This window comes from Triturus cristatus, chromosome 9, assembly GCF_964204655.1.
Source record: "Triturus cristatus chromosome 9, aTriCri1.1, whole genome shotgun sequence".
Lineage (NCBI taxonomy): Eukaryota > Metazoa > Chordata > Amphibia > Caudata > Salamandridae > Triturus > Triturus cristatus.
Genome location: NC_140592.1, coordinates 564,543,463 through 564,569,748, shown reverse-complemented (window position 1 = coordinate 564,569,748; position 26,286 = coordinate 564,543,463). Strand labels below are relative to the sequence as shown.

The 26,286-nt window shown below is 46.9% G+C and overlaps 1 protein-coding gene across 7 annotated transcripts in view; it reads right to left on the bottom strand.

Annotated features, from left to right (window-relative positions):
• The window catches only part of PPP1R13L (protein phosphatase 1 regulatory subunit 13 like), a 953,402-nt gene that overhangs the window by 23,275 nt on the left and 903,841 nt on the right, over positions 1-26,286 (bottom strand). For 5 of the 7 annotated variants that reach the window (XM_085625573.1, XM_085625575.1, XM_085625574.1 and 2 more), the window contains 2 exons: positions 25,276-25,796; positions 24,471-24,611 (listed from right to left, as the gene is read on the bottom strand). In XM_085625573.1, coding sequence (XP_085481699.1) covers positions 24,471-24,611; positions 25,276-25,796 — 662 coding nt within the window. The remainder of the gene's footprint in view (positions 1-24,470; positions 24,612-25,275; positions 25,797-26,286) is intronic. The other 2 variants (XM_085625577.1, XM_085625572.1) reach the window with 1 other exon arrangement.

The following is a 26,286-nucleotide window of genomic DNA, read 5'->3' as shown; positions in this document are numbered from 1 at the left end:
CACAAATCCAATGGCATTGATGAGGACTAACGGAAACAGGTGCCTCCCATCAAAAGCAGTCCTGCTCATGAAGGTCACGTAACAAAGAAACTGCCTGAACCTACCTGTAAGTCAAATACTGGGATCACAAGTAGCACAATAAATCTCCAGTAAAATAAGTCATCTAAAAAAAGTGGGACAATCGAAATTCTGGCAACACTGAAAACAGGATAAAATCAAAAAGGAGTAAAAAAAAGGAAATCTCGGACCAAAAATGTCCTCAAAACAACGTGGCTAATGAACCACACCCAAAACAGAACAAGCTTTGGGGATCCTAGCAGAGAAAAATCACCTGAAGGATCTCCAGGGAGGCGGGCACCAGCTGCACAAGACCTCAATTGGTGAAAAGAGCTCAAGGGGAGCAAAGGAGCAAAAACCACAGCAACCACAAACTTATTGATCGATCCAATTAAGACTTCTGGGACAATAGCTCCCATGGAAGGCACCCCACAACAAGGAAGGAACTTTGCCATCCAAAATGAGGTCGAAGGCAGAGCAATTGAAAACATGACCAGAGACCCAGAAACCACAAAAAAGTCTCTCCATGACTCAACAGACTCTAAAGGAACTGCCTTTCAAGAAACAATTGAAAACACCATTACCTTTGCAAGGCACATCAAGCCAGGTCCAATTATACCATCACCCCTATTAATGCTGGAAAGCAATATCAGGTCAGAGATCAATCCCTCTCAGGGGGGCGGAGATAACAGGGAGCCTCATAACCAAGACTCAGAGAATACACGCAAAAGATCCAGCAGTAGACCACTCGGACTAACCAGGATGGTCTCAAATAGCAGGATGGGGGAACACCCCTCGCCAAAGGGCTCTGGGCGATGATTCATCTCTTAACTCGCACACCACAGAGGGGATTAAAAGAGCTGAGAGCGGGCCAGCCAGGCCTGGGGAGAATACCACAGGCATCCCACTCCCAGCTGACCACCAAAGGCTTCAGGCTTCGATCAGGACACCAAAGAAAACCCCCAAAGGTCTAGAAGTACCACCCTGTTTCGTCCAAAATACCGCTCACAGGGACATGAAGATATCCTAAACTGAGGGAATCTACTGAGAATCCGGAGGCACATCCACACTTTAGCAGGGGTCTCTTCAGCTAGAACAGAATTTGTTCAGGTTATCAACGCTGACCCGGGGCAATATAGCAACTCCACCAGGGTCACCTGGAACTAATAAAAAAATAATGGATGAAAGCAAACAGTTCATGGTCTGGGGGATCCTAGTAGAAATCAATCTTGAATCAGGGTACCCGCAACCCTTCACATTGGCAAAAGGCACTCTGTTAGAAAAACCCACGTCCTTATCTGTACCAAACTCGGTCCTCAGGAATGTAATCAGTACCTCTCCCAAGCGGAACAACCAAGGAAAATGAGACGACCTGCTCACCTGCCCACCGGATCAACCGGGAATTGAGCCCACTAGGAACAAATGGTGGTGGGTTGCAGGTGTATTCAATCGACGGCCTGCAACAGACTGATCTAATGCCTTGGAGGCCGGTACGAACCAGATGGCCCCCAACCTAAGGCTCTGCTCCTGGAACATTCAGGCCTGAAGCCCAAAATCAGCGATCCTGACATGCCGAGTTCCCTTGATTCATTCTCCATAATTGTGCTCCAGGAGACTTGGGCATCAGAACCAATACCAATTACTGGATTTACTCAGGTTTCTAACTTAGGCCACCAGAGATGCTAAATTTGGGCGCAGGAAAGATGGTCTAGGAGTATACAAATCAAGCACGCTCAAGATAAGGTGCACGACAGAAACAATAGATCATGATAGACTTCAGATATTGCATTTATCAATCACAGTCAAGGGAAAGGAACAGCAGCTAAGGCTGAGAAATCTCTATGTGCCACCAACAAAGAAAGATCGCATGGAGCTAATTGGCTTAGAAGGGCAATACCCAAGTACTCCACTGATAGTTACAGAGGACTTCAATATGAATTTGTTAGGTCAAACCACCAGCAGCAAAATCATAGAGGCCCAGCAACGGGTGTGGGCCATTCAAATACGAACCCAACTTCACACAGGAAGAAAGGAACAGATGGGCCTGGCCCTGCTTGAGAAACGAAAGCACCTGGGGCTACGAGCTCTTAACAGCTGCACTAAAGGTGACATCCCCCCAGCCTTCTCGTTTTACTCTCAATCAGGGAGCTCACTAATAGATTACACCTGGTGTCTCTTTCACTACTACATCTAGTGACCTCATACAAAATGGGTCTAAGATCAGAGAGTGACTGTAGGAGAGTAGGGTCTGCTTTCTATGTTCACCCCCACTTTTTGCTTTTGCTTCACTGGTTTTCGACTTAGATGTGGCTGTGGGCCTGCTAATCAGACCCACAGCCCAGAGACTTTAGGTGCATAACCCAATTGGTAAGGATCACCTTTTTGGACCCTGTACAGTGTACCTTAGGTACCCAGGGCATAGGTATACCCTAGGCCTACCAGGGGCTGCAGCATATATTATGCGACCCATGGCTGGCCTTCCATTATGAAACAACTGGCTGACCACTCAGCTAGGGCAAGGTCGTGTAATCCCCCCTTGCTTAGGTATTGTATTCCTTTACCTACCTTATATATAGACACATGGTGGCAGGCCTTAACAATCCTGAAGGCAGAGTGCTTGGTAACATGTGAGATGGTGCTCTAGCATGAGCTGAGCCTGTCTGCAGCTTTCGGAACCATGTCCTTATAGCTGTTCTATGATATCGCCTACCATATACTCTTAAAGTGCCTTATAATCTTAAACGGTTATGGTAACTATGGTTTGGCTTTATCAAAACATGTCGTGTAAGGTGTCTAACACTTTGGAATACTACCCCCACACCATTTCTGGCGGTGAGGATAGTATTCCTCCCTTCTAGAGGGAGAAGACATGTTGAGGACCTACTACCCGATTAAAGTTAACCAGAGCCCCAGAGTCACAAAATGGACGCTGCTGCCACAGACACGAGTCTGACCTCCTGCTGCTGGGAGGCCTTCCAGCGAGGGAGGCTTGGACAATAGGTTTCCTGCCTTGGGAGGTGCTAGCACCACCCTAGACAGGCCTTAGTGTATTGGGACAGGGAGGGATGAATGAAACGAGACACTGCCTGGGGCACACAAGGTGTCCCATGCATAGTCCAGTTCAAACCGGTGCTGGGGCACTTCAGCCCCAGTCCTGGCGCGAAACTGGACAAAGGGAAGGGGGTATAACCACCCCCCTCCTTGGTCCCACTCATAGGAGGGACCTAGCAGGTAACCCAGCCCCCCAGATTAGTATAAGAGTGGGAGCTGAGTCCCTAGGACTTTAGATTATCCTGAACCTGCATCTTGAACAGAAACTCTGGACCTTCGACATTCGACTACGGAAGAAGACTGAAGAATCTCCCTTGTGGCCAAGGAGTGACCACCCTGGGCAACCAAGCACCATCCAGCGACCGCTGCTTGCTTTGCGACTGATCCTACGAGGGACGACTGCAGAGACTGACCAGCGCCGTGACTTCCAGACACCTCTGAACCAGATCCACATCTACAGCAAAGCTGAGATCCGTGGAGGCGACGAGGGACGTGGGACCGGCGACTTGGGAAAAGTGGCTAGTAACTGACTAGCGCGACTTCTGAGGCTTCCTCGAGGCTGTGCTTGGGGAATTGAGAAGCCCCAATCCCGAACACCATCTGCAAATAAGATCAGCTCCCCACACTTCACGTGTTCTGCGTGGGGCCCTTCTGCACCTGAGTTGCTCGACGTGTTGTCCGGTTGTTGGCCCGTTGGCTAGCGACCTCTGTGACGACGAACCTTCAACTTTGCTTTGCTGGTCCGGCTCCTCCAGACTGGCACTCGCTCCCCTGTGAAAGGGAAGCACCCCAGACCTCCCTGGTCTGCGACAGAAGCAAGTCCTCCTTCCTGCGTGGGTTACGCTTGCCAAGGCTTGTTGGGTCCTAACTCGACATCGATGCCGCCGACAGCAAGAGCCTTCGTGGGACAGCTCGCCTCCTGGTCCTGGCCGTCCTCGACGCCTCCTGGTACCCGTGGCTGCTGCGACAAGCTTCACCTCTTCACCTGCAGTTTCACGACATCGCCTGGTTCCTTCCCGGCTCCTGGCAGGTGACCTAGACTCTTTCCCCTCTGCTTGCAGGTATCCTCCTTCCTGATTACAACCCGATGCAAGTTCACACCTATGCACCCGCAGCCCGTGGGCTAGGTAACTTTAGTACTTCGGTGCTCACAAGGGTATTGACTATCCTAGTGTCTAGTTTCCAAGTCTCTAACTCCTAGTTCCTTCCGAAGTGTCCTAAAACTCTTTAATTCTAAATACTACTATTTCTATCGACTTTAACGCATTACGCGTGAGTGTTTCCACTCTGCACCTGAATCCCGTGGGCCTCCCACTGCCTAGCCACGGACAGGGCTTGTGCAGCTCATTTTGTAGAGATAAACAGAAAACAAGCCCATTCCTAACAAAACGACAAGGTGCGTTTTAGTTAGCTGTAGTTACTGTATAAACGTGTTCAGAAGAAAGACAGAAACCAATATTCAATCACGGTCACCTTTCCGATGTGGTTGCTTTCCCTACTTCCTGTATCTCTCTTGGGATATAATATATGTTTACGCCTTGTACAGAAGCACTTTACTTATCCACATCATAGCTGCCAAGGTTTCAGATTGCGAGGTGTGACATTTTCATAATTTCACTTTAATTATGAGTGACATTCAACGACTATGAGCGACACTATCCCGTAAGTAAAATCAAGCAATGAAGACAAAGGAAATATGAATAGCAGAAATTACACACATTTGAGCAACGAGAAACTCTAGGAAGATCCTAAAACTGCTGCAAAGCACCAAAAATGGATGGACACTTAGAACCTGACTGTACCAAACAGGATAAGAGAGGATGCAGAGCAGATGATCTCAGCTAGCAATTAATTATCATAACTACTGTCACTACAGTCAGCTGACCTCCCAACTCGGAGCGCTGCCCAGCCCTGCTGAAGAACTAGGTAAGCTTAACTTAGGAGAGTAACAGGCTGAGGCACACAGGCAGTAATTATTTCGAAAACGGTTCACTTTAGCTCAGCCGCTTCCTAGCTCTCCAATATAATAAAATCAATGACATTTTAAGTTTTTCATTATTATTATGGTCTTTATTTCACTCCAGTTTTCATGATGTGAAAGCATTCACTACTATAGCCTGACTGCTCAAAACAACAAGGAAACAGCTGGAAACAATATATCCTTCTTATGGTGTTAAAACCAGCTGATGGGTCGCTCACAGAGGACACTGGTTTGTAACAAACTAGGGCATACCATTGTCCAACAAAAAAAGCCATAAAGGTGGCTGAATACTTCTAAAATAATCCCTCTGCTAGAATACCATACCGCACAAAATACTCCAAATAAGGGATACCACCAAATTTCCAAACCTGTGCTGACGCATCACCATACATTCTGTACACAAATATCTGACTAAAATTAAAAGACTTATCAAGTACCTTACAGTAAACAAGAACCTTATCCAGAACCTTACAATACACCTTATGTTAAACGTTGACTAGAAGTAAAGGTCAATAAAGATATTGGTGTCAGTGCACAGCTGATAAATAACCCCTATCTCAGGAGTGAGACAAATAACTAGTGCTGCCTTTTTGGCTAGCAGTAGATTGCATTCTAAGACTTGTAGTTTTAGTATACACATTGTAAGCACTGGCTTAAAATCTCAGCATGCAGAAATTATTTTTTGTCACTTATCCTTGTTACCTGTGTCTGGCGTGTATGCTACCCATCTGCTCCATCCCTTAGGCGGTGTCCACCACAAGACCCCAAGAGGATCCGAGGGCAGATCACTCCCAGCATCCTTCTACGCTGCTTACACCCTACTTTGGTTGCCTCCCCGGTCCCCTCTTCAGCCTAGTTAGCATTCAGCCGTGTCTAGAAGCCGTAGGGCATTATCCATGTCGTCTCTGCGGGATTACTCCACAAATAAACAGTAAGTGTTGTGGGGACCTGACACACGCAACGCCATGAGCGGTAAGGGCCAGCCCACCAGTGACGACTCCCCTTTCAAGGCAGCACGCAGCTGCCATGGTTCAGGACTCAATGAATAGCGCTGAATCATTTTCATGGCTGCTGCAGTGCAGTGCAGTTGCCTGCTGGGGCACCACAACACCAGCCGCAATCCAGGTCGCGGCAGATCATCACGGCCGCACAGCAAAACAATGTGGCGTGCACTGCTTAAAATAACTGCCTGCCGCCTGCACGTGTCGCGTGCGCCCGGGCCAGCCTACTGGGCAAATCATCACTGACTCGACTAGTGACATCAGTGAATCTGATGCTACGGGTGAAAAGGTTACATTGTTTGTGCACTGCCTAAGCCAGTCCAGAGTGAGTTGACCCAGCTCCCACGCCTGGTGCAAGCACTGCGGAGCCAGCCAGTTTGTCAGTGGTGCTAATAGTGCTCCAGTTTGGAAGCTGATGAGGCACTATTATTCGTGACTTTCCTTTTCAGTGCGGTGATGCGGACCACCACACTGAACTGCGTTAGTCTAACACCTGTTACGTACTACTTGGCAGGGCTGCCACATGACTTTCTACAACCACCTTTGAAGAAACCGACTCCTATTGTTGTGTAAAGGACACCTGGAACCAAAGCATCCAATAAGTAACCTCCTGATGCAACTACCAGATTATATGAAAACAAAGGTGTGGGATGTGAGGGGGAAGACGCGACACACAAAAAAATAGTACCCGAGTCAAAGCCCAATGAGTGAAGGACGCTAAACAACCTGAAGCAATCTGTGCTTGGTCCAAGCTCCGGTGGAAGAAGAGGAAGTCAGCTGGCATGCTCTGCCCAATTATGAGGCAGAAACTGCGAGTGACAATGACGCTAACGGATGGTAAGCCATGGGTGAGCTGCAAGCCCCTCGTTGTATACAATACCTCTTGCAAGCAAGAGTGAATGTGCTGTTGCAGGCGAAACCTAAAAATGAGTATTTTGTGATACAAGGTATGTCAAAAGGTTTATTGTACATAGTTACGATTGATCAGCTTTATAAAACAGATTGATGTGTAGTTTCTTCTGTATACCCATTCCTTATAAAATGCATTCTGTGCATTCCACTGAATGTTCATATAAATGCATGGTGGGGGTTCTAACAATGTGCTGTGGATCATTATAATGGCTAGCCTTAATTAAAGGCATGGTGTAGGAGGCTGGCTTAGTATATGGTGCACACTTATTCAAGTGAAGCACATTGCACTTGTCACATGGCCCAGGGGGACATTGTCGTCTTCACTAAGTTAGCATGAGCTCTGCAGACATTACGCTGCTTTGCACAAGTTACTACATAGCTTTATTCTTGCAAATACTTTGTTTGTCCTTTCACATGAGAACTGTCTGCTGTGTGCATTCTCTGCCAGTTCCTGAAATTTGGTCTGAGCATTGTGAGCAAGGTCAGTAAACAATGTTGTTTGTTATTTTGTCCAGGTAAGGCCCTGGCACCTAGACAAAACATACCAATGCAACTGTTGTTTGAAAATCATACTTTGGTATTAGGGGGATACATGCATAGGGAAGACCGACTTGGAGGGGGACCTTTCCAGGTAGAAGAGCGAGACAGCACCGATGACATCTCCCTTCATGATATATGGTCTAGCTGCTATGTTGACTGTATTTGTATTATGCATTTTCCAGCTTGTTGTGGCCCGTATACAGCATGTTAGGGCACGTTAGTTAAATATTTTAAACTGTTTCATGTCTCTGTCAGATCTTATTGTGGACAGGTACAAGAGTGCGAGCGAAAGGGTGTGTCTTGCAGCCGTGAGTCGTGAGTGTTGTATTCTAGGGTGTTTATTCACTTGTTTCTCTGTGAGTGAGTAAGAAGGCAAGTGAGACAGTATAGCTAGTCGGTCTTGGGTTCATGGGTACTAAGGTGGTAGGATGACTCAGTCCCTGCGCACTGCGGTCCCATAATCCTATGCATAATTCTGTTCTTGGGCAGAATCCCTGCAACACACTAATCCAGACAACCATTATGGTGATTTTAGTGGTCTTCGACAACCACAGAAAGCTAAGTGGTAGCTGTGGAGAGCAGCCTTCAGGCTTAGTCCAGAAGGAGTATTACGCAGCTCGTTTTACCAGAAATAATCATATAGTGTAGGATAAACGAAAAAAGAACCACACAGTGTATATATAAAAACATGTCTATTTATTACACAACACACACTGACACATTGGTATATCTCCTACCTGGAGATATCAGCACAAATACACACAATACTTCAAATGCAAACAGGTAAGTAAGCACAACACACATTGGTCTCCATGGGGAGACCAGACCATATACTAAGAAAGTGGACAGTGAACCTAGACAGTAGTTTGGGATTTGGACCATTGAACTCCGAAGGAACCACCCAAGGTAAGTACCCAGGACCGCCTACTCAATAGAAGTCAACGGGAAAGTTGTGGTTGCAGTTTTGACGAATAACCCTTCCCAGTGGACCCTGAAGAAACCCTGTGGAAGACAGAAGGTTGGAGAGGCACCCCACCCGTGGATACCCCAGGGAACCAGGATACCTACAGCAGGGAAGAAGGGTGCATAGGTGCGAAGTGATGTCGGAAACCACAGTAGACCACAATGGAGGACTTCAGTAAAGATGCCACTTAGCGAAGACTATGCAAGAGTCTGGTGGAATCCAGGGGTGGATCCTTGAAGAGAAGAACCTGCAAGCAGAGGAAACAGTCTTTGCCACTCAGAGGTGACCAGGAGGCATGGAAGAGTAATGCCCACCGATGACGGAAGATGCAGGAGTGATGACTGTGACCTTGTCGCTGCAACTGTGAGGACCAGGCGATGCGGAGGAAGACCAGGAGCGGTTAAGGAGCTGTCCTATGTCGGAAGTAGATCGGTGTCTGGCGGGAGCACCAACAAGCCTTGGCAGCAGCAACAGACGTGGAAAACGATACCAAGTGCAGGAGAGTCAGAGGAGGCCCACAGCAAGCTGGAGAAGACCCTCGAGGGGACCCACAGGTAAAAGGCACAGGAGTCGAAAGAGATCCGCGAGCAGCTCACCAAAGAAGGCCCACGGTTCAGAGGATGCTGATCATGGAAGGAAGAGATGCTGGAGGCTGATGAGTCTTGTAGTCTGAAGTTCTCTGGAGTGCAGAGCAAACATGCCTTGGCAGCGGCAAATCTACACGGTGCACAGGGGTTCAGTCCCAGCAGTTCCAACGAGGGACGAAGACAGTGCAGGCCTTGTGGAAGTTGCAGCCACTGTGTTGCTGAGCTTTTTGAAGCCCGTGGCACGTCAGGAGAAGCAGACTGGTCAGCTTTGTTGCAGTGCCTGCAGATTCAGAGGAGTGACTCCTTCACTCCGAGGGAGATTACTTTGGGTGCCCTTGATGCCCACTGGTCTGTTGAAGATCCTGGAAGAAGTGCAGACACAGACGACGAAGAAGACTTGCAGAACAACGAGACCAGGAGCAGCAGGAGCCTTCCTTGATGCAGTCTCGGTTTCAGGCAAAGTCCAGCATAGTCCAAGTGTCCAGATGAGCGAAGTGTGACGTGGTTTTAGGCTTGAGTCTTGTTCCACACACTAAGCCCTGTCTGGGAGGTGGTCACACCTCACCGTGACAGGAAGGAATATGCTACTTACCAGTATGCATCTGTTCTTGGCATGTAGAGCTGCAGATCTACACACTGTGCATAGATCGCCATCTGGTGTTGGGCCCGGATGTTGCAGTTTTTCTCTTGGAAAGTCTTTGGAAGTCACAAGGTATGTGACTCCTTCTTTGGATCATATTGCGCATGGGCTTCGGCTCCATTCTCAGATTGTTTTTCGCCAGCGGGGAAATGATGGAGCTTTGTAAGAAACAGGAAAGATGCCCATGTGTGCTGTATCTAAATAAGATAAAACTGGAACAGATAAAGGTAGCCGGGGAGGCGGGTGGGCGTGTGTAGATCTGCAGCTCTACATGCCAAGAACAGATGCATACTGGTAAGTAGCATATTCAGTTCGAGGCATATGAGCTGCAGATTACACACTCATAGATTGTGTAGCAGTACCCCCTCCTAGCGGCGACCACCAGTATCTGTTGCAGTTGTTTGAAACAGTGTTTTGAGGACAGCCTGGCCCACACTAGCTTGTTGCTTAGTTTGCACATCTACACAATAGTGTTTAGTGAAAGTGTGCAGTGTAGACCATGTAGCTGCTTTGCAGATATCTAAGGGGATGTTCCCTAAAAATGCCATGGAAGCCCCTATCTTACGTGTAGAGTGGGCTTTTGGGGGAACAGATAGTGTTCGTTTTGCTTTGTGGTAGCAAATCTGTATGCATTTAACAATCCACCTAGCTATCCCAGATTTGGAGATGGGGTTGCCTTTGTGTGGTGGTGAAAAGACACGAATAGTTGTTTGGTCTTGCGAAAGGGTTGTGTTCTCTCGATGTAGTAGAGTAAAGCTCTTTTGACGTCTAGGGTGTGTAGAGCTCTTTCTGCAATGGCTTGTGGCTGAGAGAGGAATACGGGCAGTTCCACAGAATGATTGAGGTAAAAGGGAGAAATGACTTTAGGAAGGAATTTTGGATTATGGCAGTTACTCTAAAGAGTGAAAGATGTTGTCTATTTTGTAGATACGCTGCTATGGCAGCAAGGTGTAGTCTAATCGACGTGTAGGCTAGGTTGCATCTTTGTAGGTGTAGTAAGTAGCCTATGATGTGTTGGATAGACACATCTAAGGGATTGACATTATTGTTGTGACAATAAATCACGAAACGTTTCCACTTGGCTGCATAGCAAGCTCTAGTGGTAGGTCGTCTAGCTTCTTTAATGACGTTCATACAGTCAGGGGGAAGATTAAGGTAACCAAATTCTAGGATTTCAGGAGCCAGATCGCAAGGTTGAGCTGAGCTGGGTCCGGGTGTCTGATCTCTCCATGGTTCTTGGTTAAGAGGCGTGGAGAGAGGTGTAATTTTTGTGCGGAACTACGGAGAGTTCCAGCAATGTGGTGTACCACGGTTGTCTGGCCCAAGTTGGAGCAACTAGGATGAGAGTTAGGGAATGTTGCTGTAGTTTGCGCACCACTAATGGAATGAGCGGGAGAGGCGGAAAAGAATACGCAAATCTGCCTGACCAGTTCATCCAGATCGCATTGCCTTTGGACAATGGGTGTGGATATCTGGAGGCGAAGCTTGGGCATTTGGCGTTTTCGTGGGTGGCGAAGAGGTCTATTTGTGGTTGCCCCCACATTTGAAAGAATGGTTGAAGAACTTGTGGATGAAGTTCCCACTCGTGAATTTGTTGAATTTGACGGCTCAACAGATCTGCAATGGTGTTTTGGACTCCTGGGACATGTTGTGCTAGGAGAAAAATGTTTTGAGGTATGGCCCACCTCCATATGGTCTGTGCTAGCTGAGAGAGCTGCAGAGAGTGTGTGCCGCCCTGTTTTTGGATGTAGTACAATGCTGTCATGTTGTCTGTGCGGACTAAGACAGCCTTGCCTGAGACGTGTGTTTGAAAGGCTTTCAGGGCTAGAAATATGGCCAGTAACTCCAGATGGTTGATGTGGAGTAACTTTTGTTGAGGTGTCCACCTACCCTGCATGGTGTGATGTAGTAGATGAGCTCCCCGGCCGGAGAGCGATGCGTCCGCTGTTAGAACTATTTGTGGAACTGGCTCTAGGAACGGTCGCCCTTTGGAAAGGTTTTTGGTGGTCCACCACTGCAAAGTGCGATGGGCACAACCGTCTACCAACGCCAGATCTGTTAGTTGACCTTGAGCCTGATCCCATTGGCATGCTAGGCACTCTTGGATAGGACGCATCTGGAGTCTTGCATGAGGTACTATGAATATGCAAGAGGCCATCATCCATATAAGTTGCATAAACACTCGGGCTGGAAGAGAGTGTTGAGGTTGAAATTTGGCGCGAAGAGTTTGTATGCTTGCTATCCTGGCAGGGCTGGGGTAGGCTAACGCTTTTGAGGTGTCTATGGTGGCACCGAGGTATTGTTGTACGTGGAAGGGATGCAGATGGGACTTGGCGTAGTTTACTGTGAAGTCCAGGTCGTGAAGTAGTTGGATAGTGGCGTGAGTGTGTTGTACACACTGGCTGTATGAGCTGGCTTTTATAAGCCAGTCGTCTAGATATGGGAAGACGTGGATGTGTTGTCTTCTCAGGTGTGCTACCACTACTGCTAGGCACTTGGTAAACACTTGTGACGCTGTGGTGACTCCGAAGGGGAGTACTTTGAATTGGTAGTGGTGACCGTCCACTACGAATCTGAGAAACTTCCTGTGAGCGGTGTGAACGGGAATGTGGAAATAGGCGTCCTTGAGGTCTATGGTGGTTAGGAAGTCGTTTTGGGAGAGCAGAGGAAGCACCTGCTGGAGTATGACCATGTGAAAATGGTCAGAGTGTATGTATTGGTTTAGGGGTCTGAGGTCCAGAATGGGCCTGAGAGAGCCCTCCTTCTTTGGTATGAGAAAATATAGGGAGTAGACTCCCTTGTTTTGTTGGTGGGCACAAACTGGTTCTATTGCATTTTTTTGTAGGAGGGAGATTACCTCCTGCTTCAGAAGTGACAAATGTTCCTGTGACATTGGGCGCTGTTTGGGTGGAATGGTTGGGGGGTAGATGTTAGCTCTAGACAGTAGCCCGATTGGATTATTTGTTGCACCCATCTGTCTGAGGTGATGGTATCCCGGACAGGAAGGAAATTGTGGAGTCTGCCCCCGACTGGAGTGGAATAGTCTGGGGGAAGTGGAGGGAAGTCACTGGGTGGGGGTGGAGGCAGAGAGGGAGGTGTTAGTTTTGCCTCTGCCTTTGTTATTGTTACCTCTGTAACTGCCTCTTTGATAACCCCTAGTGAAGGTGGATTGGGTAGGGGTTTTGTAGGAAGTGGAGGCGCTGTCGGAGGAGTAGCCTCTGGTATTGCTTCTAAAGGAGGAACGGCAAAAGGAGCGCCTGGGAGCTTGCGACTGTAAGGCTCCCATAGATTTTGCTGTGTCTGTGTCCTCCTTCATTTTTTCGAGGGCTATATCGACACTAGGACCAAACAGATGTTTCTCAACTGAGGGATGGTTGAGGATGGAACGTTGAACCTCAGGTTTGAACCCTGAGATGCGTAGCCAGGCATGCCTACGCAGAAGGGTGCTGGTATCTATTGCCCTGGAGGCGGTCTCAGCTGCATCGAGGGCACAACGGATGGAAGTGTTTGTGATGGTTTTACCCTCTTGAATCAATTCATTGGCTTTATGTTTATATTTGTCAGGGAGGTGTTGCATGATTGCCTCCACCTCCTCATAATGTGCCCTGTCATATCTGGCTAGGAGCGCTTGTGTGTTAGCGATACGCCAGATGTTGGCCGCCTGGGACGCTGTCCGTTTGCCATAGGCGTCTAGGAGTTTAGACTCCTTATCTGGCGGTGGAGCTTCACCTGATGCCTGGGAATTGGCACGTTTCCTGGCATTGGAGACTACTAGGGAGTCTAGTGGTGCAGGGCCTTTAATATAGGGTGGGTCTGTTGAGGCGGATTTATTCTTTTTCTCAATTCGTGGGTTAATGACCCTGGCTCTAACTGGGACTTTAAAAACCTCTGGTGCATGCTTAAGAACTCCCTTAAGCATCGGCAGCATTGAGGTGGACCTCTGCGTAGTGTCGAATGTATCTAAGAGGAAGTCCTCCTCTACGGGATCTGTGTGGAGATCAACCCCGTGGTAGTGGGCAGCTCTATGGAGTAGCTGGTTAAAGCCCATGGTGTCCTCTGGGGAGGAGGGTCTGGAAGAGTAAAGATCGTCCTGTGGGATGTTAGGGACGTCTGAGATGTTGTAGTCGTCCCATGGGTCTGGGGAGCCTGTAGGAGTAGGGTCCCCTGTTGGTTGGTTGTCCGCCCCGTCCCCTGTGTTGTGTATAATGTCATCATCATCATCTTTATCTGTAAATGTAAATTGATACTTGTATAGCGCACTACTCAACCGCAAGGGTCTCAAGGCGCTTGTACGAATACCGCTGTGGAACCCATCCTGGCTTTCCCTGTGAGGCGTCCACTCCTGGGCACCCCCAAGGAGGAGGCCAGGCATCCTTAGCGTTGTGGGGGCCGTTGTGGAGATTAAGCAAGCTATTGCTCAGAGTTGCAGAGTGGGACTCCATGATTGGAATAGCACCGAGGCGAGAATTATCAGGTCCGTGGAATTTTTGAGCCCAAGATCCGCCGAGGTGGGGAATTCAACCCTGGTCGCGGGCTAGACCTCTGCATCAGGGTCTGCCGCTCTAATCATGGAGTCACACTTCTCCATCTGGAGATGGTGTAGGAGAATGATGTGGTGGGGGAGGAGGAGGAGGAGGAGGGGGGGGAGGAGGGGGAGGAGGGGGAGGAGGGGGAGGAGGGGGAGGAGGAGGTGAATGAATCCTCAAAGGGGAGGTGGCAAAGTCTCTCCTTTTTGGTGGTGGAGCTGGTGCAGGCTTGTCCAGTGATCTTTTTCTGGTGCTAAACGACAAATGGCCAGTCTTTGGATCCTTTACGAGGGTTTTTTGGTAAGGATCGGGTCGAAACAGTTCGTCTGTAAGGAGCAGATCCTTCGGTGCCGATAGTGTCGGAGCCGTGGGTTTTTTCGGCATCGATTCAGCACTGGTTCTTGGTTTTGAACCGTGGGGCTTAGCAGTGTCTTTTGACTTCCTCGGTTCTGAGGTGGCTTTCGGCTTCGAGGTCTGGGAGTCGAGGCTTTTTGGCTTCTTGCTCGGCTCCGAGGGTGTCATCGGTGCCGAGGAGCCGGTGCTAGTCTTCAGCGCCAAGAGCTTTGTTGTCAAGCTCGGCGCGGACGAGGAAAGGGGCGTTTTCTTTTTCGGTGTCGGTGCCGATGAGGTTTTCTCGGCACCGAGGGTAGGCTGGCTCGAGCCTGAGCTGCCTGAAGGCTTGATGGGCTTCTTAACCGGGCCCGAAAGCGAGGTATGGGAAGCAGTCTTTTGGTGCATACCTAGGCCTGAAGGCGAAGGCGTGACCGAAGCCTTTTTGAATGGCGTGGAGGGGGGTTTAGGGTCGGGGTCGACGTCTGTACTCATGCCCCTCTGTTCCGGAGTGATGTCCTCGATGTCGGAGTCGTCAGCTTTGGAGGCGCTGACGAGGCCTTCTTCGGTGTGCTGTTCCGGGACATCGACGCCTTCTTCAAATATGTCGTCTGGGATCGAAGTCGACGAGTTAGCCATTGTTCTCCTTGTTCGTCTGTCCCGGATCGTCTTCTTCGATTGGAAGGAGGCGCAAACTGGACAGTCCCTTGCCTCATGTTCTGGGGAGAGGCAGAGGTTGCACACCTCATGGAGATTGGTGTGGGGAAACTTCGACTTACATCGAGGACACTTCTTAAATGGAGTCCTTTCCATCAGCCAGGACCGGGGCCCAGGTAGGCCCGAAGGCTTTTGTCGACGACCGGAATCGAATACTTAGATTGTTGAGAGTCGCGTCGAGTGTTGGAGAAACGCGATCGAGACAATACCGTCGAAGAGGGGAGGATTGCGCGCCGAACAGGAAAACCGGAACGGTTCCGAGCTGGAGCGCGAAGAACACATCCGAGCCGGATGGCGGAAAAAAACAATCTGAGGATGGAGCCAAAGCCCATGCGCAATATGATCCAAAGGAGGAGTCACATACCTCTTGACTTCCAAAGACTTTCCAAGAGAAAAACAACTGCAACAACCGGGCCCAACACCAGATGGCGATCTATGCACAGTGTGTAATCTGCAGCTCATATGCCTCGAACATCTATTGTTTTACCTTACCCTGCTCGAGCTGAGCAAGAGGGCAGAAGGCTGTTACCGGCAGTACTGGGGGCTTCCCAGAAGAGGCCCCAGTACATGTAATCATATCTCCAACACCTTTAATGGTGTTGGGGTAGGATTCCAAAATGTTTGATGCCAAACATGCCCAGGTTCGGCCAAGCCACTATATAGTTAGCCATGGCGGAATGAAGCATGGTTACTGTATGTATCAAAATGGCTGTAGTCACAGTTTGAGTGGTCTCTCATGGGCGGCATAATACATGCTGAAGCCCTTGGGAGACCCCTGGTGTACCTATGCCCTGGGTACCTTAGTACCATATACTAGGGACTTAGAATGGTACACCAGTAGCCAATTGTGGAGGTACCAAAGTACTTACCATGTCAAATTTAGGGAGGAAGCACAGTGGCTGGATTCCGGATTAGCAGGGTCCTAGCCAGACTAGTCAAAAAACATACTGACACCAGCAAAAAGTGGGGGTAACCAGGAAAGAGATCCTACTTTCACACATGGTAAGCAATATAACAATGGGTTGGGATGCTACCTCGAGCGATTGCCAGTGGTTAGACAAACTGCAAGCACTCCACCCATCACCTTTTGTGTGCTTCATTTAATTAAAGCAGTACACATCCTTCTCGACTCTGTGGGTCAATTACTGACAGAACCACTGAACTACTTAAAGCCTCGGTTAAAGTTCACTTTTGTATAACAATTATGTAATTTATGTATTTATTAGCAGGTTTAAATAGTACGATACCATACCAACATTGTGTCAGAGGGCTAATACAGTGTCAATAAATGTCCGTTTTATGACGGTAGCCACACAGTAACAAATTTCCATAGATCACACAAGGAAGATAAATCTGACTACCATTATTGGAAGGCTAGGTTTGGCCGAGCATGTTTACATCTTTCTAATTGATGAAACATGTTTAAAATGTAAAGCAGTCTGAGCACACAAGGTGAGACAAAGGGAGTTAAGTAATTTTCAAAGTGCAGTGCTGCTGAAATAGATCTTTCAGCTCTGTCTTTAAAGACCCATTGGATATGTATGTCCAGATTCAAGTTCACTCCCTCTGTCCATTCTCTCCCTGAAGTTTTAGTGTTACCAGGTAGCCTTAATGTTAGGAATGTATTGTTTAAAGGCTGTGGGCGGTTTGAGCTGGATGGGAAGCTGGCTGTGAAGTTCTGTCTACCGTGTAGCCTTTATAATAAATCAACTTAAACCTACCTTCTTCCGGAGTGATTACTACAAAATATGGCGACGAGTTAGCTACACCTCGAATCCGACGCGTGCAGCAATCTTCAAGCTGTCAAATTTCTTTTAATTCTCTGATTCAAGCTCCACCTGATTTCCAGATCACCCCACAGCTCTTTCCCACCCTCGCCACAACTACGCGGTGTGTTGTACTCTCCCTTTCAGCTGCAGCACTCAATGCGACATACAGATCGACAGCACTTCATCGGAGACTTCCTTTGCTCTCCCCAGCGCTGTATCCGCTTGCCAAGAGGACTCGGGTCAGCTGTTTTCAACCTTTCTACATGTGCCATTTTATGGATTTTGGGGTGCAGTGTGGACCCGCACGTGAGTTTTACAAGCGATATCTCGTGGCAGGAGACCGCGCGGCAGTCCTGTGGGATTGGCAGCGACGCACGCTCCTCCTCGCAATATCTGTCCCGCTCGCCGTGCCTGGCCTGTGCGTCCTACGACACATGCAACGTCTCCCATCACTCGGAGGCCCTCCACGTCTTGCCTGGGCTGTGCGCCCGACGTCACCACACTATTGTTTCCAGCAGAGTATCCTGGCAACAGTTTCTCTTGTGACGGCACACAGCTGCTGTGTTCTCCCGGCTAACCTCTTAGAAGGCGGATCATGGGGATTCGCACACCATTGTCCCACACTCGTATATGTCATCACGCAGCTCCTGGGTCTCCCCGTCAGGCTTTGATGCTACTCACTACGAGTAGGCGGATCACGGTGATTCGCACAGCTCTAGTTGTGTTCATTCTGAGTAAAATCATCACAGTGATCCACACACCTTCTTGGCAAGCTAGCGGATCACAGTGATTTCTATCACTGTTTTATGTACACTTGTTTTCTGTTCCCCGCAGATCAGTGATTCTCACACTTCTTTTCACGTCAGTCTTAGGAAACCATACATCTCTGAAATTGTTCTCCTGACACATTTTTGGTCGGCGCGGATCAGTGATTTGCACACTAATTTCCAACCACTGTAAACATTTTCCAAGAGTACCTATAGTTGTGACGGTCCTCTTTATCCCCTTATAACCTTTCTATAAGTACTGCAAGGCACTATCATTTTATAGGATCTACATTTGCTACCAGTATAGTCTATTTCTTTATTTAACACCATGTGTACCATGCAAGCTGTTGCCCTCCTCCCTCATTTTTAGACAATCCTGGCAAACCTCTAGTTAGATGGGAGGTAGGGTTCGACGCATTTGAAACCTACCTCGGGGCTATTGGTGCTTCAAGATACAGTGCTGAACGAAAGAAATGTCTGATGCTACACTCTTTGGGTTCTGAGGGGAGATCTATATTCAAACATCTACTGAAGTAATAGATCAAGACGGTGATATCATAGATGACTACCAAGACACCATTACCAAGCTTAAGACTAGGTTTGACAAACAACTTAGTCTCATGGTCCTTAGGAATACATTTTTTTAAAGAAAACAGGACGTGGGTGAAGATGTTGATGCTTATGTATCGGTGTTACATAGGCTGGCATCAGTTTGTCAATTTGAGATGTTCCAAGTGTAAAGACAAACAAATCAGGCAAGAATTGTTATCTATGGGAAACCCATCACTGGACAAAACTATCAAAGTGGCCAAAAGTATTGAAATTTACCAAATTTAGTTGAAAGAGTTAGATGATAAAGTTCTTGAGCCTGTATATGTTGTGCTTGGGAGTGGAAAGTTGAAACCAAGAGATTTTTGTAATGGAATGCCTGCTAATGTCAAAAGTAAGTGTGAAGTTGAGAACACCAGTTTCAAAACAATGTGTTTTCGTTGTGGTAATCCTTCACACTCCAAAGGGGGGAAGATGTCCCGCAGCCTACTTGGTGTGCAATTATTGCACGAAAACTGGACATTTTGCCAAGGTATCTCTAAAGAAAAAGAGCCAAAAGACAATTGTGGCATGAGTGGTGGAGTCGGATTATGAATCTGACTCAGAGGTTGTTTCGGCTGTGACGGATGTTCAAGTGGGTTTGTTGGCAGATGGAGTTAAACCTATTGAGGGCAATCTCCCACACTGTGTTGATCCCATTGTTTATTTTTTTTTAACTTTATTTAACATTTTCCATTCATCTACAGTTTACCACAATTTGGAGAGCGAATCTGTTGCCTGTGGACAATTACAAACATTGCTTAACAGGACATACATTGAAAGTAGATACATTACAAATCAATACCAAATCACCAGTCAGTGTAAACCTAAATATAGCGGCATTACAATCCAGCAATTTATGAGTTATCTAAGCACCAATTGGCTCCTTTACAATTATCCAGTTTGGATGGCCATGCCGGGAGGCAGATTCAATCCACATCGGTGGGGACAACTCCAGGAGGAGGTCGAGAGGAAGCAGACTCTAATTCCTGTAAATAGTCCTTTAAGGGTCCCCAGATGCCTTTGGGCCGTGATGTGACAGGTAGTGTAGACGCAAACAATTCCCCATTAGTATTACAATAAACGAGACTGTTCAGCCATGCCTTGGTGGTGGGCGTAAATTTATCTCCCCAGTGTAGTGCAATCTCTTGTTTAGCCAGTAGTAGCGCGAGAGAAGTGTAACGACGCAATGTTTTGGGAATGTTCTTAACATAGCCTAGTAGGGCCACTTCTGGTGTAGGGAATAGGTCCAGATGTGTCATCCTAGAGAGGAGCACAAATACTGATCTCCAAAACACTCTAATCTTCTCACAAGTCTAGGTCATGTGGACAAAGTCAGCATTATGTGCTTTGCATCTGGGGCAGTTATACAACATAGATGGGTCAATCGAGTTAAGTTTGGCAGGGGACATTTAGGCTTTCCACAAGAATTTAAAATGAATCAACTTGTGGTGGCTATTTAGAGATACTTCTTTTATTTGGGTACAACAGTATGACCAATGGGAGTCTTCTATGGGATGTTCCAAGTCTTGTTCCCAGATCTCGCAAATTTTGTCATCCCGGTGGGCATAAGTTGCATGCAGGCCCTATATAACTTGGAAGTTAAACGCACCCCCCCAGCATAAGAGATTACCAGCGTCAAGGGTGGGAATGACTCTAGTTCAATAGGGAACTCCGGTAACAAGGACCAAAGCGAGCAACGGAGCCTATTTAGTAGGAAGCGGTCCATAAATGAGGCTTCACTAAATCTAATAACTTCTGAGCAATGGAAAATGTGTCAGTTTGGGAACAACTCACCACAAGTATCCAGAGAATATGTAGCGAGAGTGTGTTGTACTAGTTTCTCTGTGGTGGCGGGTAGACAAGGGTTGTTAAGCAAGGGGAGCACAGAGGAATATAACTTGTGGCCTCCTGTTAGCCGTGCAAGTTTCCTCCATGCCCAGCTAGTAGTGGACACTGTATGGATGTCTTTTGGGTCTTTAGGGAACCCTTTGGGTAGTATTGGGTCGGGCTTACTAGGTCCGCTTCTAACTTTAAATACGGGATTCGCGCATCCGTATGATACCACGAGTGTGCATAACTACATTGAGCCGCCAAAAAATAAATCTGAAAATTTGGAACCCCCAACCCAGCTCTATCGTATGGTAGTGTCAAGGTGTCCCAGCTGACTCTGGCTCTCTTCCCACCCCAAACCAGCCGGATAAGATGTGTGCGGAGTGTACTAAAAAAAACTATTGGGCATGAGAATGTTTTGAAACAGATATAAAAATTTAAAACAACAATTTTTATAATCGCTACCCTCCCCGCTAGTAATAGGGGAAGCTTAATCCAACGTTCCACTTGTTGTTCCAGGGTGTGCACGGCCAGACCATGTGTTGACCATGTGTTGATCCCATTGTTGAGGTGACTGTTGGGGGCACAGTTTTTAATTTGTTCATTGATTCGGGTGCCAGAATTACGATGATTACCCAGAAGCTATTCGAGGAAACTTGGGGCGATAGGGTATTCTTGCCATCAGACCGGTTTCCTATGAAGTGTGCAGAATTGAACTTCTTGGTTATATTGCGGATGTACTTGTGATCAAAGGAAGGAGGATCGAAGGTAAAGTTTACATTGCCCTCAAAGTATTAAATATTTTAGGGTGGCTTCAGCAGGGGGTGTTCTGTATGGTTCTGAGACCAGATGCCAAGGAGCAGGTTTTAGTGGTTGATTGTGATGAGGTGGGGTACAAGTGGAAGAACATATTTCCCTCAGTTTTTGGTGAAGGTCTAGGTAAAATACCTGGTTTCAAACATAAACTTATTGTGAAAGATGGCGCTTCACCTGTGAAAAACAAACTGAGGGGTATCCCGTTTAGTGGACAAAGAACTAAGGTCTTTGTGTGATCAGGGGCTCATCAAACCCACCGAGTCATCCTTGTGGTTGTCTCCCTTGGTGGTAGCACACAAGAGGTGCGGAAAATCACGTGTGTGTGTGTTGATTTGATGTCTCTTAATAAAGAAATCTGAGTGGATTCACATCCTCGTCCCAAGATTTGTGAAGTGTTTGCGTGCATCAGAGGTTCTAAGTATTTCTCAAAGCTGAATCTCGCTAGTGCTTATCACCAGATTGAATGACATCCTGATTCGCGAACCTCGACAGCTTTTGTTTTCCCTTCAGGAACTTTTGAGTACAAACGGATGCCGTTCGGTTAGGCATCCGCTGCCTAGGTATTTCAGAGAGTAATGCAAAATTTGTTAGGCTCTGTGGAAGGTGTGTTGGTCTTTCAAGACGATGTTCTGATTCATGTAAAAGATGCTCAGTCACATGACAGTATTTTGTGCAGGGTCTTCGATATTTTTGAGAAGCATGGTGTTGTGCTTAAGATTGAAAAATGTAAGTTATGTGAAGAGGTGGAATATCTGGGTCATCTCATTTCTAAAGAAGGCATTAGACCTAGGAAAGCTCTTTTAGATCCCACTGTTGGTGCCACTACACCTATTGACAAGACAGGTGTGAAGTCACTGTTGGGTCTCTTCCAGTTTTACTCGCGCTTTATTACAGATTTTGCTACCATTGTATGCCCTGTTGGCTATCTACTCAGGAAAGAAGTACATTTTGAGTGGTTCAATGAGTGTGCTTCAGCCTTCCAGCAAGTCAAGCTGCGTTTGAACGAGAGTAAAGCTCTCAAGACTTATGACCCTGATTTTACATGTTGCATAACTGTAGACGCTAGCCAAGTTGGACTGAGTACAGATTTGACACAAAATTCTCAAAATTAGTTACAGTATCCTGTGATTGTAAGGGAGCTGTTGGCTTGTCTATGGGCAGTGGAGAAGTTTTCCCCTATGTATGGAGTAGACGTTTTCTGCTGCGGACAGATTACAAACCATTGGTCAATCTTCTGAGCACAGGTAATAACAAGTGTTGTACACCAAGGATAATGAGAATGGCTTCTCGGTTGATGCAATATCAATTTGTTGTCATTCATATCTCTGGTGGTAGGAATGGAAGGGCTGATTTTTTTCCTAGTTCCCTTTGAGCAGTGATAAAGCTGATGGACAGGGATTTCATGAACTATGCGAAGAAGACTGAAGATTTTTTCGTAGATGCCCTGTAATTATCAGACCTTAACCTTTGCTCGAAGGAGAATTGGATGAATGCACTAAGGCAGGATGTGGTTTTACAGCAGGTTTGCGATCTAGTCAGAACGGGTTGGCCCAGGGAGAAAGTCTTCTCTCTGCTTCTACAACCTTATTGGAAGGTTGAAGAGGAAATATCCTTAAAAGATGGGCTGTAGCTAAGCTCAGATAAACGTATTCCTCCTCATGGTATTGGGAGGGACATCATCACAAGGCCCAAGAAGGTCATCTGGGAGCAACCTTCACCAAACGTGGCATCCGCTAGACCTTTTGGTGGCCTAGCATTGATGCTAAGATCAGTGATGCAGTGGAGAATTGTGTAGTGTGTGGTTTGGCAGACAAAAGTTTGAAAGTGGCCACACCGCCCCTACTTCCCAATGATTGTCCTTCAGGGCTGTGGGTCAAGGTTGGTTTAGATATTATGGGTCCTTTCAAGTCCTTACCCGGAGTTTCCCGCTGTATTTTTGTGCTGGTAGATTATGCATCTAAGTGGCCAGAAGTCAAGATGGGTAAAGGACCCCAGTGCATCCAGCCTAGTGTTGTTTCTCAAGGAGGTTTGCACCAGAGAGGGGTTTTCCTGAGGTGCTGGTTTTGGACAATGGTACCCCTCACTTCACGACCAAGATTTCTCTATTTGAAGTATTGAGGGGAAGGAGAGCCAACACAAGTATTAAACCAGAATGGATGAACAAGTGGATCAAGTCAGTCTGATGTGGAGAGTCTTATGGATACTGTGAAAGAGAATAGGTTGGAAAAACAGACTAAACAGAAGTGTTGTTTCGATCAAAAGAAAGGAGTCAAGACTGTTACTGTGGTTGTGGGTTATTTGATGCTGATTAGGTCACCTGTCCATGTGAAAAAGGGTTTGGACAAGTTTGGTGCTCCGATTACTGTGGTAAAGGTTGGGAGAAATGCTATCCAGATTGAAGGTGGAAAATGGTGGAATGTGGGCAGAACTTTTACGGTAAAGAGGAAGGTTAATCAGGAGAGTGCAGGCGAAACCGAAGTTGTGGGTGACTCCAGAGGGGTTTCCGTTAGAAGAAGCTCTAGAACCAGAGTCATTCCCAGAAGGTTTCATGTTTAAACTTGGGTTGGTGTTGTGCACTGCATTTTAGTTTGTTTTGGTTTTTTTGTTTATGAGGAAGGAGGATAATTTAATGTCCATATGTTGTGTTCATGCATAGTGATGGAAGAAGGGAGTTCTTTGCTATCTTTCCATTCTCTCCCTGAAGTTCTAGTGTTGCCAGGTAGCATTACTGTTAGGAGTGTATTGTTTAAAGAATGTGGGCGGTTGGAGCTGGATGGAAAGCTTGCTGTGAAGACCTGTCTACCGTGTAGCCTTTATAAAAAAATCAACCTGAACCTACCTTAGTTTGGTGTGATTACTACAATGTTGCTGCGTGTTTTAAGGTATTTCATTGCTGATATAATCTCATTTAAGTTCCAAAGACCTCACCACCTCCTAGAGTTACTGCTTAATTCACTGCTGTTACAGAGTAAACTGTAGAAATGAAGTAACGTGGTTACCATTTTGGAATGCAACAGTACTTAGGGCCTTTGCATAAGTGGTAAACAGTAGTACCTGTTATGACCAAATGAGAGGTCACAGACATAGTCCAGTATCCCACAGCACACCCCACAATGCACAGTATACATGATTCATGCTGCAAAAATGCCCCCCCCCCCCAATTAGATTTATCTGATGGGAACCGAATATCCTTCCTATGAAGTTGTTCAGGTAGGTGCAATTACGTCTTGATGATATCTAAGCACGGGACCTTTAGTTTATTAATTATATAGTATTCAATGATACTAGATTTCTGCAGCCTAATCAGCTTCCAACCTTTAGTACAGATGATGATGTAAGCCTGCCATGCAGAGTAGACTGTGGTAAGTGAGTTAGAGGATTCGGTGTTTACCTCTTTCACAGCTTGCTGGACAACATCAAGCTCGCCAGTAAGTGCAGCGTCTAGCAGTAGCACCAGCGGGTTCAGTCGTGCCCTCCTCGTACGAGTCTTCATTGGGGAGGAGTGTTTCTTCAAAACAGATCTTATTTCCTGCTTTCAAAAAATGTGGGGAAACCGAGGTGAGTCTCGTCAGAGTGTGGTACATAAAAAACAATAAACTCTGGGGGTCTTAGTGAGAAACCAAATTTGTCCAATGATTTCTTCTCTGAAGATGCTCACAGAACTTGCGCAACTAGATGAAAGGCATACTCCTATGCATGTAGTCTTCTTACATCCTCGCACACGAAAACATGACTCCCATCACAGTTTCCGAACGAACTTAGTCGTAAAAGACCTACTCCCACACTGAGATGTAGAATGCAAGACTGCACTGGAAACACAGTGCCTGTCATATACTTTACCACTAACGGTGTGGATGTGCCAGAATAACCTGCCCACCTGAGTATATACATACACACACTTTACCATGAACACTACACCTTGCTACATAGGAATATTGTTCTAATATATTTCGACTGAATCAAAGGCTTACACTATTCACCATTAATGGAGCACAACCCTACTCTGATGGGACATCTCGCTGTTAGATTTAAGAGTAAAGTAGCTAGCTGCCTTTGTTATTCCAAACCATCTTACTCCCTTGATTCCATTGCCCCGAATGAATGCATTTCCGTTCTTCTCTATTGGACATTACAACACCCAGACGGGATAGAACCCTTAAGACAGAAATTCCCAATATCACTTCCACTCAACTTACCAGACTGGGTGACTTCGAGATTGGAGTGGTGGGTGCAATCAACAGTGCTGGTGAAGAGGGTGATGGGGACCTTTCCTGGGCTATGGTGGCGCCCACCTTTGTTTCTGATCCTTCAATGATGACTGGCATCTCCATTTGTGGAGCTCCTTCCCCTACAAGGCTCACTGTTTCCTTGGGAGTAGAGCGGCGGAAGAGACGGCTCATAATCTGCTGATACTGTTTCTTGCTGGCTGGCTGGGGAACAGCCACGCTCTGCTCCATGGACCCTCGCCTCTTCAGAGGTCTGGGGATATCTGCTAAGACTCTACGGATTTCATCCATCTCTGGCATCTTTTGGGCCTCTGGTGGCAGCATTGGCTGGAGACGCGTGGGACTAAGAGGACGTGGAACCTCCTCTATCTGTGAGTCACTGGTGGGCAGAAATATTGACAGCTCATGCTCCAGCTCTCCAGCTTCTGGCAGACCTGGGGGCATCCTTTGCAGCTCCTGGGCTCTTTCCAAAGTCGATACCTTTCCACTTCCTGATGGAAAAATAATATAGTCCAGCAACAAAGCATGGGACATCCTTCACCAGGGTATAACAAAACTTTAATGGCATGAAACTAAAGAATCTGACATACTAATTTTTGAGCCCCTGTTCACATCTATACATTTCTACCTACAACCTTCCACAGCCCTAACTTCCAAGATAAAACTGGGCATTCATAATAAGGTATGAACAGTTTGACAACACTGGTGAATTAACGTATGTGTCTTGTCTCTGTTTCTCTCTCTCAATTTTCTTTGGCTTTTTCACTACCTTTGTATGTCTATTCTGTAGGATCCAAAATTCAGCCCTTAGATGTTGAATGTCACCCTGTGCAGGGGCATAATTTAACCCATAAGATTAATGTCCATCCGTATATGGGTTTCATCTAATGTATCAATAAATAAGGTTTTCTGTACTGAGTGCATATAATTAGGGTTAACATATTTCTAAAAGTGGTGCTAGGAGATGTTATGAATTACACA